The sequence below is a fragment of the Sabethes cyaneus genome, chromosome 3, assembly GCF_943734655.1.
Source record: "Sabethes cyaneus chromosome 3, idSabCyanKW18_F2, whole genome shotgun sequence".
NCBI classification, from domain to species: domain Eukaryota; kingdom Metazoa; phylum Arthropoda; class Insecta; order Diptera; family Culicidae; genus Sabethes; species Sabethes cyaneus.
Window position 1 is genome coordinate 84,423,448 of NC_071355.1, and position 16,653 is coordinate 84,440,100.

The 16,653-nt window shown below is 40.4% G+C and overlaps 1 protein-coding gene across 2 annotated transcripts in view; it reads right to left on the reverse strand.

Moving 5' to 3' along the window:
• Positions 1-2,977: 2,977 nt before the first annotated feature.
• Positions 2,978-16,653, reverse strand: part of LOC128742183 (organic cation transporter protein) — a 71,575-nt gene continuing 57,899 nt past the window's right edge. For both annotated transcript variants that reach the window (XM_053838443.1, XM_053838444.1), the window contains exons 2-10: positions 10,729-11,135; positions 10,057-10,200; positions 9,691-9,943; positions 9,353-9,620; positions 8,561-8,861; positions 8,207-8,387; positions 7,840-7,985; positions 3,216-3,340; positions 2,978-3,155 (exon numbers count right to left, since the gene is read on the reverse strand). In XM_053838443.1, the coding sequence (XP_053694418.1) occupies positions 3,128-3,155; positions 3,216-3,340; positions 7,840-7,985; positions 8,207-8,387; positions 8,561-8,861; positions 9,353-9,620; positions 9,691-9,943; positions 10,057-10,200; positions 10,729-11,135 (1,853 nt within the window). In that variant the 3' untranslated portion in view covers positions 2,978-3,127. The remainder of the gene's footprint in view (positions 3,156-3,215; positions 3,341-7,839; positions 7,986-8,206; positions 8,388-8,560; positions 8,862-9,352; positions 9,621-9,690; positions 9,944-10,056; positions 10,201-10,728; positions 11,136-16,653) is intronic.

A 16,653-nucleotide genomic window follows, 5' to 3' on the forward strand; every position in this document is an offset into this window, starting at 1 on the left:
GTGAATATATGCTTTTCCCATATACTGTAAGTATCGATCATCATAATGATTGGTAATAAATTTTATCATTCTACTGTGCAGTTTGAAATGTGACTTTAACTAAATTTTGTGTTGAAAACCCGAATGAGTTTCCAAGTAATGTATACAGCTTTTGAAAGAGAAAACTTAGCTTTTTATTAGTAAGAAGGGTACTCCATTAAGCTGTGTTAGTGAATTAGATCGTTTGAGAAATAATATCTAATATTCAATTTTAAATTCAAATAAGCCTCCGAAGGCAGCGTAGTACTTCTTGCTGAAAAGTGTTGGTGAGCAATTTTGTCGTCTCTGGTATTCAATCCTAGCCGCATTTTAACACGTCTAGACAATCGCATAGACCTGATAAAACCACTTCGCACATGAGGCTCCTCTAATTCGGGTACCGAGGGGTCCACGATTTTACCGTACTGTCATCAGGCATTCTCACATAACCTCACGTTGAAATTTAATCGATATATGTATTTGAAAACATAAATCATCAATCACGAATCCTTTTTTTTATCAGATTAAAGGGTGTTACGTTCAAAATTTGGTCACACAAGAACACATGTAAATTTCGGATAAAAATTAAAGTATTTAAATTATTAAGGCTCAAATAGTATAACATACAGCAACGAACGAGTACGAATTGCCGGGCACTTTTTAACTCCTGATTCAGATTATGTGCAGCCACCTCATCCGCTTTGTTGACCGCAAAGCGCCAGTTTACCTCCAACTGCTATTCGCTTCCAACAGTTTTTTAAGTCTTCTTCAGGTTTTGATACCCCAATATTTCCTAATTGGGCAGAGTTCCGCCACCACCTCCACGTTGCTGGCGGCATTCAACTTCATGCCCTTTTTCTGCAATGGCACAATTCGGTCAAAATAGCACAGAGCACTCATGTTACTTCAGAAAAGGTAATAGAGAGTTTTTTCAGGCTGTCGTTCACATAAACTTCCTGATCCGGTCGCGATTGCAATGAAAATGTCGCTTTTTAAGCCACAGGTTTGTATTCCAAATCAGATATTTCTTAACTAACTTTGTTAATTTCATATGCTTGAAAATATCTGTTGGAATTATTTCAAAAACCAAATTTTAAATTACTCTCAACGATAGCGGAGTAGGTTTGAAGGATTTCAATGAATTCTACAAAAAAAAAGAACAAATTCCATTATAGCACATTTATTAACATTATCCTAGTCGCATTAGTTGTTCGTACCAATTGTTGGATCTTTTGGTATTACAATCAATAAAAAAGGGAAGTTATATACACAGCAGTATTGGAGTAGGATTTGAGTAATTTGATGAAGTGGCATTTCACCGGAGAATGTTTTACCTTTTCCATTCATGTTATCCGACTACGTTACAGGTGTACGAATCTGGTTCTTTTATTTTACATCTACTATTATTATCATCTATTATACAATATTCCTACTATTAAGTACTAACGCATGAAAATGTACAAAAATTCAACATGGGTACTCGCTCATTAGCTTACTCTATCAATCGTGTTTAGTGGTTCAATAAATGCTCTCTATCAAGCCCAACATCGATTATAATTTGTTTTTTTTTCTGCTTCGAAACGAAGAAGTTCATTATATTTGTAACGATTTTGTTTTGTCCAAACGATGTATCCAGAATAACTCTCAAAACTAGCTCATGCATTAAATGGTAACCCTTCCTCAACTTCCGATATAATTATGTTATTTAAATTTGATTGTAGTTCGTTGGTAGAAATATATCTAATTCAAGCGGTGCTTTCTGAATATCTACTGAATTGGTGTACAGCCTATTTATTATATAGAACTGTTAAGTACATTTAAATGGTTTAGCTGGGATAAAATCCATCATTGGATATTTTTTTCACTATCATAAAACGACGAAAGCATGTTAATTAGCATATATGTTATTTGTTGATTTATCACATTGCGACACCCATTCGATAAGTTTCTACTTTACGATATAGTTGGTGATTTGCCTATCGGTCGCTTCCTTATGCAGCAACCAATTTTTCTGTGACGCTCAGCTCTACTATTGAGAGGGCTAACGACACGTCTAAATGCATTATGTTTATGTAGCGTCGCTTATGACATGTAGTGGCTTCGGAATTTGTAACGCGGTGCTTGTCACATGGGACGTTTTCATGGTTCAATATTATCTATGAGATGACAACACTTTTTGACAAATTTCCTAATCTACTGAATTGATAAATTTCACGTTTGACATTAGGTATTTAATTGGTATCCGTTTTAAACATTTTCTGAAAGCTTACTTACAAATTACCGGTTGAATTTAAATACAAATTGTTATACAAAAACCAAACAATTGTTAGCAACCTAAACGGAAATATAGAAGCATGTGACAAGCAGTCCTGTTTCAACCGTATGTTAGCTAGCAACTTATTTGAATGACACGAAATATTCCAGTACAGATATTCGTTTATAAATATGTACGATAACTAGGTACTAATATGTGGTTGTATGTCGCTCAACGTATACAGCTTCTACTATACTGGTGAGGGTTGTGTGAATGTGTGTAAATAATCGTCATGTGTACAGTAGTGGTCAAATAGTTTATATAAAAACAGTTCTCTGGACCAGCCAGATGAACAATCTAAAATTCGTCAGCTATTTATGTTTAGTTATTGTTTAAAACTTTATTCCTGTGTTATCAGTTAAAATTGGTAATGACTATTGGTTTTGTTCAATATGGCATAAGTTACAGCGAGTTGACGCGCCTAACACTGTTATCTTCTTCCTGGGTATATGCAATAAATGCTCCTATAGATAAAGTTAGTTTCACAAAACATCAATTTTTCCGCATACAGTATATGTGTTACAAAGAAGGAACAGTAATCTAACGTTCACGGTGTATGAGTTTTCAATACTTATGTAAAAATTGACAATTTTCAATGAGTGTTTCACCAACTGACTCATGTACCTAGATGAATTTATGCCAAAACATTCATTAGTTACTTGCTGATCTTGAATGGCACGCTCCAAACAATCGTTCGGTCTCACTAATTATGAGATTTTCAGCCGAGAATACATTTAACAACTTCTAGATATGGCAGTAGTAGCTTATCTTAAGTTATCGATCCAATGAGTGGCTTTAGGTCATCGCTTGAGTATCCGGGTCTCTGAGCAAAAAAAAAAAACATTTTATAAACTGTAAAATCGTACCCGATTTGGTCACTCACTTCTCCTCATCTTTCTCCGTGTGATCCTGGTGTTGCATAGTCTCTGGTAGGAACACGATTACAATAGCACCGAAGATGCACCAAGCTGTCAGTAAACTCATTAGCAAATGATCCTCAATTTTGTTCTGTTGAAAAAGAAAAAAAAGGTTATCAGGACAGTCTTAGAATTGAGATATAAGTTTTAAAAAGTTATCAATTATATGAAAATATATTCCAAAACAATAATCCAATCGTTATATAATCTGACTAGTTCCTAAACAGGAAGAGGCTTTATTACTTTTGAGCAACCTTTTATTACTTTTTTTTACTACTTTATTTATACACATAAAGATGTTTACAGGGAAGTCAGTATACAGTAAAGATTTGTATAACGCGGTGTAAAGATTAGTGTAACGCTGGGTATAACGTATAACGTTATACCGAGCGTTATACAAATCTTTACACCGTAAATTGTACACTGAGTGGTTCGCACAGAGCTCTCTGGGTGCACCGTCCAGTGTGAACTGGGAGTGCGCCGTAAATACTTAAGATAGAGCAATACTTAGTTCAGCAATCTTGTGGATAATAATCGACTCTATAAATGCCCCATACAAAACATTTACGAATTTTGTTTGGCTGAGGTGCTACAGCTAAAAAAGCAAAATAGGTGCACTGAGTGCACAACAGCCCTGCGTGAGCGCATTCTTGTGACCAGGGAACGAAACGGTTACATTTTTTCTATATATTTGCTAGTGTGCAGTGCCATATCAAAATCTCAGACAAAGCCGTCGCTTCGTATTGTTTCTGTATCGAAAGAGCCTATCTCTTGATGCGTTGAAACTAGCTCGAATACGTACATGATAATAAACAAACATTCTTAGTTTAATGTGACCAGTCGCAGAAAATGTCACAGTATAAAAATGACAGGCATTCACCGCTTTTTGCTTACAGTGCTAGCCGGAATAGTATGGACAAGCGATAGAGAATAAGTTGTATTTATTGATGCGTTTTTCACCTGAACTTTATGTAATGAAAATTGTTGCGTTATAGTACGGTTTTGTGGCTAATCACTATAAAGATCTTGTAAGAATAGATGCAGTAGAGTTCGTTTTCAATTTTGGAAACATTCTTCTTTGAATCCGCGTTATTTGGGGAAAAGCTGTAGGGATATGAAAGAAGCAGCAAACGAGAATACCAAAAACCAGTACACCTTTTGTCATGCATGGTGCTAGAATATTGAAGCGTGTCTTTGCCGCTCCAAAGTGTGTACGACACGACGAGCAAGCGATGTTATCGTTATTCTGGTGCGTGTGTACTAGAAATATGCCGAACGATTGGTCGCCAGAAATAATGTCAAATGTCTTCAGATTTTGGTCACCAACCAGTACATTTTACGTCCCTGCTTGTGACGCTGCGTCACTGACGCACTTCGACGAGGACGCAACAACAGCAGCGGTTGAAATTCGTCAGCAGCGACAGCAGTTTCATCAGCGGTAGTAGTTCAAGCAGATGCAGCAGCTTCATCAGCGGTAGCAGTTTGAGCAGCTGCAGCAGCTTCCAGCAACAGCTGCAGTTTTCTGCAGCGGTAGACTTTGACTAGTTTTGACTAGCGGTTCCAGCTTTGGCAGCGATAGCGGTTTCAGTGGTAGAATTCTGACATGGATGGATAAGGGAGGAAGCGGACTGCTCTTGTGTAAGCCATCGATCGCTTTAATCGACGGGGTCCGAAGTAGTTTCCAGAAGTGCAGCAGCCAGCTGGCACTTTTGTTAGGCCATTGCCTCCGGTTAACGACACCCACGACAATTTTTTTTACTTTACTGAATCGTACGCTGCCTTGAAATCCATGAACAGATGGTAAGTTTGCTGTTTGAGTTTGAATTTGAGAGAAGAGATAAGCATGTCTGAAATGAGGTATGTGCTGGCGGGCGGAACAGGGCTCGCTTACGGAGCCGGCGTTTAGGTCGGCAAACCTGTGCGGTGGAACAGAGCGTCGCGTTTCAGGGGGGACTCGCGCTAGAAAAATGTTATGAATTCTAGTGAACAATCCCTGGCTGTATACAACACAATTGGCTGTTCAAAAATATTTGCTTGATTTGGATAAGATTCTACCCGCTTTCTTACTGAAAATGGACAACGTTATAATGTCCGAGCTTATCAACAGTTTTCGAGAAATTTTTATGTTGGGACATATCCTGAAGAATTGGCGAAATATAGGCATACCTAAAGCAGAGAAAAAAGAGAAAACCGAAAGGCTTTCAAACCAATAACTCTGACATCAACGCTTTTCAGATTGATAAAGAAAATCACGGATAACTATATCCGCAATGAATTTTGAAAAAACTCTCCGTTGCATGGAAATCAACATGCATACCAACACGGTAAATCTACGGAAACCGCACTGCAGTGCGTTATGACGTTAATTGAGAAATCGCTCAAATATCTAGAGCCGGCACTTTGTGTTTTGCTTGAAGGTGCTTGCGATAACGCGTCCTTTGCTCCAATTTTTACGGCTTTCTTTCAAAACGGAATCAACTACAATGAGTTATATTTAAGCAATGCATTCTAGTAGAGAAATCACAATTTCTGCGATGAAAGCCAATCCACAAGGAATTCTCTCACCCTTGCTTTGGTGGCACCGTATTACTTCACAAGCTATCGCAGCTTAGTTATGAGACTATTGCTAACGCCGGCGACGTTGTACTTATTGTCAGAGGAAAGGTTGATGCAGTGCAACTAGGAGCTATCAACACAACCATATTATGACGTATACAAGAGAGGCTTAATATAAACTCCACAAAAACAGTCGTTAAACCATGCACTAGGCGAAAAAAACCTTCTGTTACTTCCGCTATACTGATTGGTGGCAGGCTGAGCTTCAGTAATGAAATCAAACTCCTCGGAATAAAAGCAAAGCAAAGTCTTGGTGCTACATTCCGTTATCGAACCTTGACCTTCTGTTTTTATGCGATAAACTTAGAGAGTACAGGTTAGAGTAGTTAGAGAGTTAGAGTACAGGACAATTGCAAGGCTAGTTGCTACAATCCTATTGACTCTAACAGCCTCTCCCAACCGAGATTCGAACATACAACGACCGGTTTATTAGGCCAACTGGGAGGTCCTCGGAATAATTCTGGATAAAAAACTGAACTTGGGTGCCCACCTAGGTTATGCTGTTATCTCGTTGAAATCAAATGCATGGTTGTAGACTAAATAGTTGGAGAGATTCCCATCGTACACCTGGCGAAAGTTCAGAGACTACGGTGGCCGGCTACGTCGCAAGAATGCCGGACGACTTTCCAGTGAAATCCGTTCTCTTCACGAACATCACCGGCACCTATAATAGAGGGGCCCATTGTACTAGATGACTCGACCAGGTTGAAGACGAATTACGTATATCGAGTCGCACAACAAATTGGCGACGAGTAACTTAGGACCAAGTAGAAGAAGAGGAATACTTGATACGGCAAGAGACACCCCGGCTTTCGGCTGGTAAAGTACTAGTAGACTAAATAGTTAAACAGTGAGCTACGCACAATCATGGGACTCCTAACTGGACATAGTCCCGTTCTTTTTCATTTAAGGAATATCGGATGATACCGACACCTGCCGTTTTTGTAACTCTGAACTTGAAAGTTCAGCGCATCTGCTCTGCAATTGCGAGGTTCTTGCTTTATCGAGGCATAACTTCTTCGGAAGTTTCGTTCTTATTTCATACCGAATATAGAACTCAAATCACAAAAGATCATTGATTTTTTTAACTGTAAGTATCGAATTGGGGCACAGCATTACAACTATCTAGCTCAACTTAATCAATGAATATGAGCACTCCGTAAATCGTGTACAGCAATCGAAGCCCAAAATACGGTCATTACGACAGCCACAGTGGCCCTACAAAGAACAAAGAAGGACCTCGCTGCTTAATCTGCACAGAGCCTCGTGAGCTGTAACGCCGGCTCTGCTCGCTTAGATAGTACCGTGGTAATCAACGGGGACGAGTTCGTATACCTTGCCTCACTGGCAACAGAGGACAACAATACTACCCGTGAGATTAAAAGACGTATTATCAGCGGAAGTCAGGCTTACAAATGCTAGACGAATAAATAAATGTAAACTACGGACTCCACAAACACTTGCGGTCGAACAACCTGAGCCCCCGTACAAAGTACACACTGGACAACACGCTAATTAGATCGGTTGTCCTCTTCGGGCACGAAACGTGGACACTGCTAGAAGAGGACCTACGAGCACTCGGAGTTTTCGAACGGCGAGTGTTAAGAACCATTTTTGGCGGCGCGCAAGAGAACGGTGTATGAAGGCAAAGAATGAACCACGAACTCGCGCGTCTCTACGGCGAACCCAGTATTCAGAAAGTGGTTAAAGCTGAACGGATACGATGGGCAGAACACGTTGCTAGATTGCCGGACAACTTTCCTGCAAGAATGGTTTTCGCATCGAATCCGGTAGTGACAACACAAAGAGAGGCACTGCGAGCGAGGTGGCAAAACCAGGTGCAGCGAGATCTGACGAGCACTGGGTGCCCGCTAGCATAGACCGAACTAGATGGAAGAACTATGCTACGCAGGCCTTGTCATAAGACGGAAGGCCAACTAAGTAATATGTGGTCTAAATAAAAGTTATACTTACCAGTAAAGAGAGATACGGTGTCAAAACTAACGCAAACCCGGCTGCGACATTGCAGGCGCCTACACCAACGTTGCGAATCGAAGTAGGATATAGTTCTGCAGTATAGACCGGCATGATGGTATTACCAGCGCTAATGGTAAATTTGCCTGTAGACATTAAAAAAGGGTCTTAAAAGTAATACTTTGTTTCGTTATACTGAGGTCATTATAATTTCAAAAGTTAAATCGTAAATAATCGCGTTTGTTTGAATAATCCATTTAAACTAACTGGCTAACATGAAACATTTTTAATGGATGAAAAATCTTTGACTGCTACTCGACCAGGAAAAGAAAAAAAAACTACGAAAAAACATCACCCAAGGACTTACCTATCATCACAAACGTAATTTTCAGTGATAGATATGCTATTTTTCCTTCGACAACCGCAGCACAAAGACACGCAAGGGACGCAGCGAAAAAGGTAGCACAGAAGAGCCATTTCTTACCAGTCTTGTTGATGATATACATCGCTAATGCAATAGCTGGAATCTCAACTAATCCTGCCAGAGCCTTTTTCCACAATAAACGATACAAAAAGAATAAATTTTATTAATGCGTGATGGTGCATACGGGCCATGCAACAATAGATCAAATGTTGCATGGTATAAATTTAGGAGTATAGCTTAACCGCGCCACACAAGTATGAAGAACTTTCAACGTGACATCGCATTGTCGGCACTTACCGAATTGAGATAGATGTTGCCTCCGAAGCTGTTCATGTTTAGCACCAGTCCGTAATAGACGAGATTCATAGTAAACCAGATGCATAGGAAGCAGAATGTTACTCGACGCAGGTACCGGGTCCGAAATAGATCGCATGCCCCGGCCATTGCATCATCGTCGTTTACCGGCGGTTTAAGTAGTTTGTCCAAATTATCCGGCAAAGATCGATTGTTAAAAGCAGCTGCCTTCCGAACGATATCCTTGACCTCAGCAACACGGCCTTTGCACAATAACCACCGGGGGGATTCCGGAAGCACAAACCTAAAAGTGAAAAGAGCGGGAATGGACACGAGGGAGTAAAAATAGATTGCCGTACTACAGAGTGTATATACATATGTTTGTTTTCGCCTAGCACTGAGAGTGTGACTAGTATGTTCAAATGAATAGATTTGGGTGTCTCTCGGCATGCAATCTTTTCTTGTTTCAAACCGTAGTTTAGTGTTTTCGGCGCTAATTGGCTCACTGACAGCCCATCTTTACTGATTGATTGTCAAATAATGAGGGAGCACGATGTTTACATTGTTTTTTGAGTGATAAACTAATTCATACGTGTTTCAGATTGTGAACGTAACTGACAGTACGAAAACAAGCAACGAAACTTAGTAATGTTTTGGTAATTATATTCATATGTTCCAACTTAGCTAAAGTAACAAGTTCGACTATGGTTTTTTTGTATTCTCGGCACAAAACTATTAGATTATTTAGGTGCAATTTAAAAAAAAACTAACGTAATAATAAAACAAGCTTCTTACCACAAAAAGCAAAGCAAAACGCCTGGCAACCCTATGCAAAGCTGAAGCTTGCGATGATCCTGTGTCAGATAGGCGATTCCCGATATCATAATATACGATACCGGCAACGGGAAAAGGTTGTACATGCCAGCAATAGTCCTCCATTTTCCATCTACATATTCAATGGCCAGAATTAAGCCAGCATAAGTAACCGACACTGATACCAGCCCTAGCAATGCTCGCAGAATTAAAAGAATTTCTAACGAATCCACAAAGTACAATGCAATACCTGTAAATAGTAAAATCAACAATGTCGATGCAAACTGCCAACCTCTTAAAGAAATTTCTCAGATACTCACCAAAAAAGGATTGCAGAACAGCAGATATAAACAGCATTTTCTTACGACCGAATTTATCGGACAGAACTCCGCTCGTAATACCACCGGTAGCCACACCGACTAGAAAAAACATTTCCGCTACATCCTTAAGATAGCCCTTGTCACACACTAGGCTCCATTCAGATCCCCACGTATTCCCGAGGTTATCATTACTATCGAACTCCCACGCACTGCACGTCACATGGGACAAGTTCATGGGTAAGCTCAAATTCGCCTGCTCGATGAATATGCCGAATCAACCGGGAAAAAAAGAAATTCACAACCAATAAGGACACCGCTAATTAGCGAATCGCGTACCTATCCATAGCAACCGAAATCAACACCTACCAGCATCTGCTCCGATGCGACTGAACTCCAGTCGTAGTTGAGTATTCGGCAGTTTTCCTCCGCCCGGGTCACGTTTCGCCAGAGATCGACCGGGGTGTCATTTAAATGCGGCGGCCGTTGGCACCAGTGACCTTTTTCTGCTGCCTGGTACGAAACCAAACGTAAGGTTTGCGGTAGGTCCGTTGCCACGTTCCACGAGCCAGCCGACAAAGGGACATTGAAAACGATACAGAAAAAGAATAGGAAAACTAGGATCGTTATTACCGATGGGAAGTACCTTCGAGGAGTTTTCTTGGCGGTAAAAATTTTATATGCAAGACATTTTTTTAAATTGTTCATTATAATGCCTAATTTATTATGTTAGTTGTGCTCAAAATGGTTGTTTGTTATTTAAAATTATTTGAATACAATTTTTAGCGATTGAAAACCGTTCAATGATAGTCGTATCCCTGTATTAAAAATTACGGACATTACCAAAGAATTTGCGGTCGGTATATATTGGGTCGCGTTCATAAATGCTATCACCAATTATCCATAATTCCTGATAACTGTGCTTTGGCCCACTCAAATTTAACTCTAGATAGTTATAATCGAAAAACTTTTGAGAAATAACTGTTGGTTGCAGTCACCCTATCGTACATGGATTAATTAAAACAAATAAATATAACGCACCTGAAACGTTGGCGAGTATATGTGGAACGTGTTCGGGACCTGAAAGAGGGACAGGAGAAATGTCATCACAAACTGCCACTTTCCGTAGTCGCCAATTAGATTGCCGATTGCATCACATTCATCGTCCGGATTTTTGTGCTTTTTGGACGCTGGAGCCACTTTGCTGGTGCTGTGGTTATTGTTGTTGCTGCTGTTGGTGGCATTCGGTGTCCTTTTGCTGTTGCTGTTGTTGCTGATCGACGTTGGTGTTGTGGCCAACGGAGACGGACTGTTTCGGCTGTTGTTATGGCTACTGGTGGTGGTGGTGTCTCCCAAACGAGACGGCGCGGAATTGAGATTCGGAGCGGCTGCTGCTGGCTCGTCATTCGGTGGATAGTCCGATATATTCCTGGGCTTGGACATCTTCACTGGAAAAATGGGAAATACATACGGTCGGATATTAGCTACGTTGATTTATTAATTCAACTTTTAAATATAAATATCTAATCCCTAACCTCACTAAGAGTATTGCTTTTAAGCAACAATTCATTTTTACCGCGCCTTAAACAGCAACAATAATTGAATAAAAAATTAAAAGCTAAAAATAAAGACATGCTGAAATATCAGTAATCTGAATTTTGAAATGATCAAGGTACATATGTATAAAACTCCTTTCCGTCTCTGTGCGGCATCTAAATTGTTCGAAATAATCGCGAGCAATGTTATACTACATTTCAACGGCTCAACATGGTTTCATGCCTGATCGATCGGTTTGTACTAATCTGTTGTATTTCACTTCGATGTGCATTTCGCAAATGGAAAACAAGAATCAATAATGACTAATCAATGAGATTAGTCTAACATGAATCAAGTTGATGTCATCACAGACCTAAAAGCTGCTTTCGATTGAATAACCATCTATTACTTTTGCGGAAATGTTCCCAACTTGATGCTTCCCAAGAAATGATCGAACTATTATTTCAACGGCAGAGTATTTCAGTATTTCATCGGCAGTTACCAATATATCTGGAGTCCTTCAAGGCAGCAAAATCGGGCCTTGGCCCTAATTCGTCCTCTGCTGGAGAACTGTAGTCTGATTTGGTTTGCGAAGCAATTTACTTGAATCTTACGGACGGGTATAAAGAATATTCGTTCGGCTGGTTTTTCGTCATCTTCTTTGTCGAAATCTAGATAATTTGCCACTTTACGGAGATGTGGACTACAGGACCTGAGATTCTGAAACAGGTAATTTATTGATGGCCAATCGATCCTCGAATTTACAGTCCTCACCTCGGAAGTGCCTATGCTGGAAAGGGGGAATCCTATGCGCAGTTGGGGCGTGAATAAAGGGTGTCCCTCATCAAATTGTATCACGAAAAAACGCATTAGGTATTTTCTCTAGAAAATTTGGGCAGAAGCAGTTTAGAGTGTATTGTTTAGACTGATATTTTTATCGCTGTCAGTTTTTCGAAAATTGGGAAAAATGGCGTCACCCGAAAACCAACGTCGCGAATTAGTTTTGGGTAAGAACCTGGAAAATCCTCAACTCTCTCATCGTAACATCAGAAAAAACTCGAAATCGTGCAGTCAACGGTGAGTGGTGAGAATATACGTTACTACGAAACTCTAAGCATCGAACGGAAGGAGTAAGGTGGTCAGGATGGATGTTCTGTTTATTAGTGATCAGGGTCACAAGCGTGTCGTGAAGTCGTTTAACCTGAATCCCAATGCTTCGGTCAGGGATGTGGCCAAAAAGTTAAATCGGTCCAAGTCTTTCGTTTAGAGAGCCAAAGACCGGATGGAATTGCATACGTACAAAGTGCAGAAGGCTCCAAATCGTGATGAACGGCAAAATACGGTGGGAAAGTCACGGGCCCGAAAACTGTACATCCAAATGCTGATGAAGCCTCATGGGTGATGAGACTTACGTCAAGACGAATTTCCGGGGCTACTGTTCTTCACCGCCCAGCACAAGTTTAATGTTGCGGAGGTAGTAAGGAAGCAGAAACTTTTGAAGTTTGCAAAGAAATGCATGATTTGGCAAGCGATCTGCTCATGTGGCTAACGGAGTGCACCGTTCGTGACTACCGGGACTGTAAACGGGCAGCTCTGTCTCAAAGAGTGTTTACAGAAGCGTCTGCTTCCTCTGTTGAAGCAACACGGTACTATTTCCTGGCCGGATTTAGCTTCGTGCAACTATTCAAAGGATGTCCTGGAGTGGCACAAAGCCACGGGGTCACTTTCGTACCCAAGGACATGAACCCCCTCAACGCACTTGAACCACAGACAAACAGACATAACTCTTGGAAGAAAAATCAACAAAAATTATCGTACCTCACATTTAGCCTGAACACTGGCACCATCTATGATCGACATTCCCAAATATCAAACAGCAACACGGGTATCCCTCGAAGTAGCAAGTATTTTTTATGGGGAATTCTTTCGTCAAAAAGCGCCACTTGACCAAAACGGAGACATTCCCAACTAAGAACAAATTTGAAATGACGGTTTAATCGATACGAAGAATGGAAAACGAGTGTTACCTCTGTTTTCTGTGCTTGAACTAAGGCCCAAGCAGGCACTACGGAAGCATCCCAATGAGGTAAAATACGAAAAAGACATGAAGAAAAAGTGGGTTTCTGTACAAAAGAAGCTGCCTCCAGATGTTGTACAGATCCCAATAAGTGCAGTTAAGCGTAAGGTGCGAGCATACGGTTGTGGTATTGAAGTTGAATAAAATAAATATGCCAAAGGCTTACTAATGGGATATATTTTATTGTCTGAAAGTTTGAAAAGAATCGCTCAACTAGGTTATTTTCTATAGCATTTTTTCAGTGATGCAATTTCATGTGGGACATCTTTTACGACCGCTGCCGAAAATATGACATCAAGATCGTCATCGGCGATTTCAACGTTCAACGTAGAGGAGGAATACAAACCGCTGATTACAGCGTTCAGCGCACGCCCATTGACCAATGAAATTGGTCCAAAACATGTCGACTTTACCGCCTCAAGGAACATGGCGGTACTTAGTGCCTACATAAGTACACCTAGAAGTTACCAAATCAAACAGAAACACAGGCCGACCACGTTTTGATCGACTGCAAACATCATTGATGGCAGATCTTGACTCGGATCACTATCTAGTGATGGTTAAAATGCGCCTAAAACTCTCCATTGTGAACAACGTTCGATACCGACGCCACTTATTATCTTACTTATGTGTCCATGTCCCGGATGTCTTTGGCTAAGCTGCGTCGCCATGAGCCTCTGGGTTTACTTCTTCTACACTGTCCTTGCAGATTCCAATCGAGTGCTTCTCTGTAGATTTTGTTCGCTTTTTTCCTCAAGGTGTGCGATACCGACGCCAGCCTCCCCGTGAATTACGCGCACTCAGAATGAGCAGAGCCAAGATCTTCTCAAGAACCATGGAAATGTCATAAAAACGCTACTACGTAGCTACGTAGCATCATCGAATATGTGGCACGGAATCAGTGGATCCGCTAATATGACGATGAATGTAGAAAGGATGGAAAGATGAAAACAGAGTTTCCATGCACCGTTTGTTCGTTGACTTCAAAGCTGCATATGATACAATCAAACGAAAAGAGCTCTGAAAAATCATGAAATGGAAACGGCTTTCCCAGGCAGTTTATCAGTCTGATTAAATTTCGATGGATGGTACACAGTATTACGGGCGGATTTCGAGTAGGTTATTGCGGTCATTCGAATCTCTGATGATGGGGATGTTCTCTCATGCTGCTTTTTAGCATAGCGCTATAAGGTGTTATGAACCGAGTGGATATTGGCATGCGGGCACGATCTTCAACAAATCAAATCAATTCGATGATCAAATCAAATCAAACTTTGATGATCAGTGGTGAGTACACAAGACTAAAGCGCGCAGCAGAAAAGATTATGCTAAGCTTCAATTGATCAACCGGGTACAACTGTGCCTATGTCGAAATTTTCGAGTTCAGGTCTCGAACTGTTCCTTTTGAAATATAGTCAGAAACCTTCAAATACTTGTTATTTGCATAATTTTACATATATTGAAACGTTTATAGTAATAACAACTTTTATATTTGTAAGCGGGTGCTTCGGTTAAAAATAAATTTATCTAACGAAAGGACAGCATTGACGGCGATGCTTCCAAGTAGTTGAAGAATTTGTTTACCTTGGGTCACTGGTGGCGGCGGACAAAGACACCAACCGTGAGACTCGGGGGCGTGTTATCGGCGGAAGCTATGCTTTCTATTAGCTTCAGAAGCAACTGCAGTCATAAAGACTGAGGCCTCGTACAAAGTGTGTCCTGTACAAGACGCTCATTAGACCGTTTGTGCTCTACCGGCATGAAACGTGAACAATGCTCGAGGAAAACCTGTGAGTACTTCGAGTTTTCGAAATACGAGTGTTAAGAACGATCTTCGGCGGCATAAAGGAGAACGGAGTATAGAGGCGCAGGATAAACCACGAACTCACACAGCTATACGGCGAACCAAGCATTCATAAAACGGTTAAAACTGGAAGTAACGGGTGGCAACTAAAATTTTGGAATTTTTTCGCGGCCCTTGTGCTCAACAACAAACGAACTCAGAGAGAAATGAGAGATGTATGTGTTAACTCTCTCTTTTTCCTCTTTTTGTTAATATTTGTTGTTTTTTTTATGCTTGCCCAGTTTTGCTAAAAATGGCGCCGAAACAAGAAGCGTTTCGAGAACGCGTTGTACACTTCTACTAACTGCAACAGAAATCTCGGTAAAAAGTATACGGTACAACATTTAATAAGCGAATATGTTGCGGCTTCGACTGTTTCCAATATCCTAAGATGCCCAACAACTATTCGCAGGCAAGTGGAAGACCAGTCAAAACTATGGACGCAGAAGGACATCGTTCTCTCTCTCGGTTCTTCAACAACAAGCCCTCTGGTTTGGCTATCAATTAAGATGCACCAGACGAATGTTTGAAGAAAATTTTGATCCCATTTCTACAAAAACATCATGCAGATGGACAATACGTGTTTGGGCCGGATAGACCATCATCGCATTACGCCAAAAAACACAATCGTTCCTGAATACCCATTCGCTCCCATTTTTACCCAAAAACCACAACCCGAAAAATCTGTCTCAGTGCGACCAATCGAAGTTTTCTTCGGGATTTTGAGTTCCTTGATGTACAAAAATGACTGGAGAGCCACGAAACTATGGATAATGTATCTTTAATTTCGGTAAATCAGATCTTCTGCATGTATCTTTGTCTTTTTTTGACGGCTTGAGAAAAAAATTCCAAAATTTTAGTTGCCACCCGTTATACGATGGGCAGAGCACGTTGCGAGAATGTCCTATAATTACCCTGCGAAGATGGTGTTTGCTTCAAACCGGTAGAAACAAGATGACCAGAAATGCAGCAAGCAAGAGCGAGACCAAGTCGAGTGAGATCTGGCGGCGAATACACGGTGTGCATTAAAAAAAGTGACCAATATATGCTTTTTTGAATTGACATAATTGCACCGTGAATTATTTTAGCATTTAGCATATAATATTATATGACAAAATCTCGTGAAAAAGTTTTCCTCATGGATGACAAAATCCAAAAAAAGTCCCTCTTGTCATTCTCACACAAAAACCAAACAATACCATCAGTTTCGTGGATAGAATAAATCGCTCTTATATTTTGTTTTGACTGGAAGTTAGAGGAGTTATTAGCAAACATGTATTTGCGCACGGTAAAAGCTCTGAAACTAGCTCACGGTCTTTAGCCAACTATACTCACTTTGAAAAACGTCCCCCGAGGACTAGGAAGAACTAACTTGAGGTCAGTAGCAGAAAACGAATAATCACAAGCAAAGGAAGGCCTATTCTATGTGGATGTGCCTTGAAGTTTTCGTAGAAAACTAAGAGTCGTAGAATCATTTTCTATGCTAACAAAAAATTAGTTATAAGAAAAG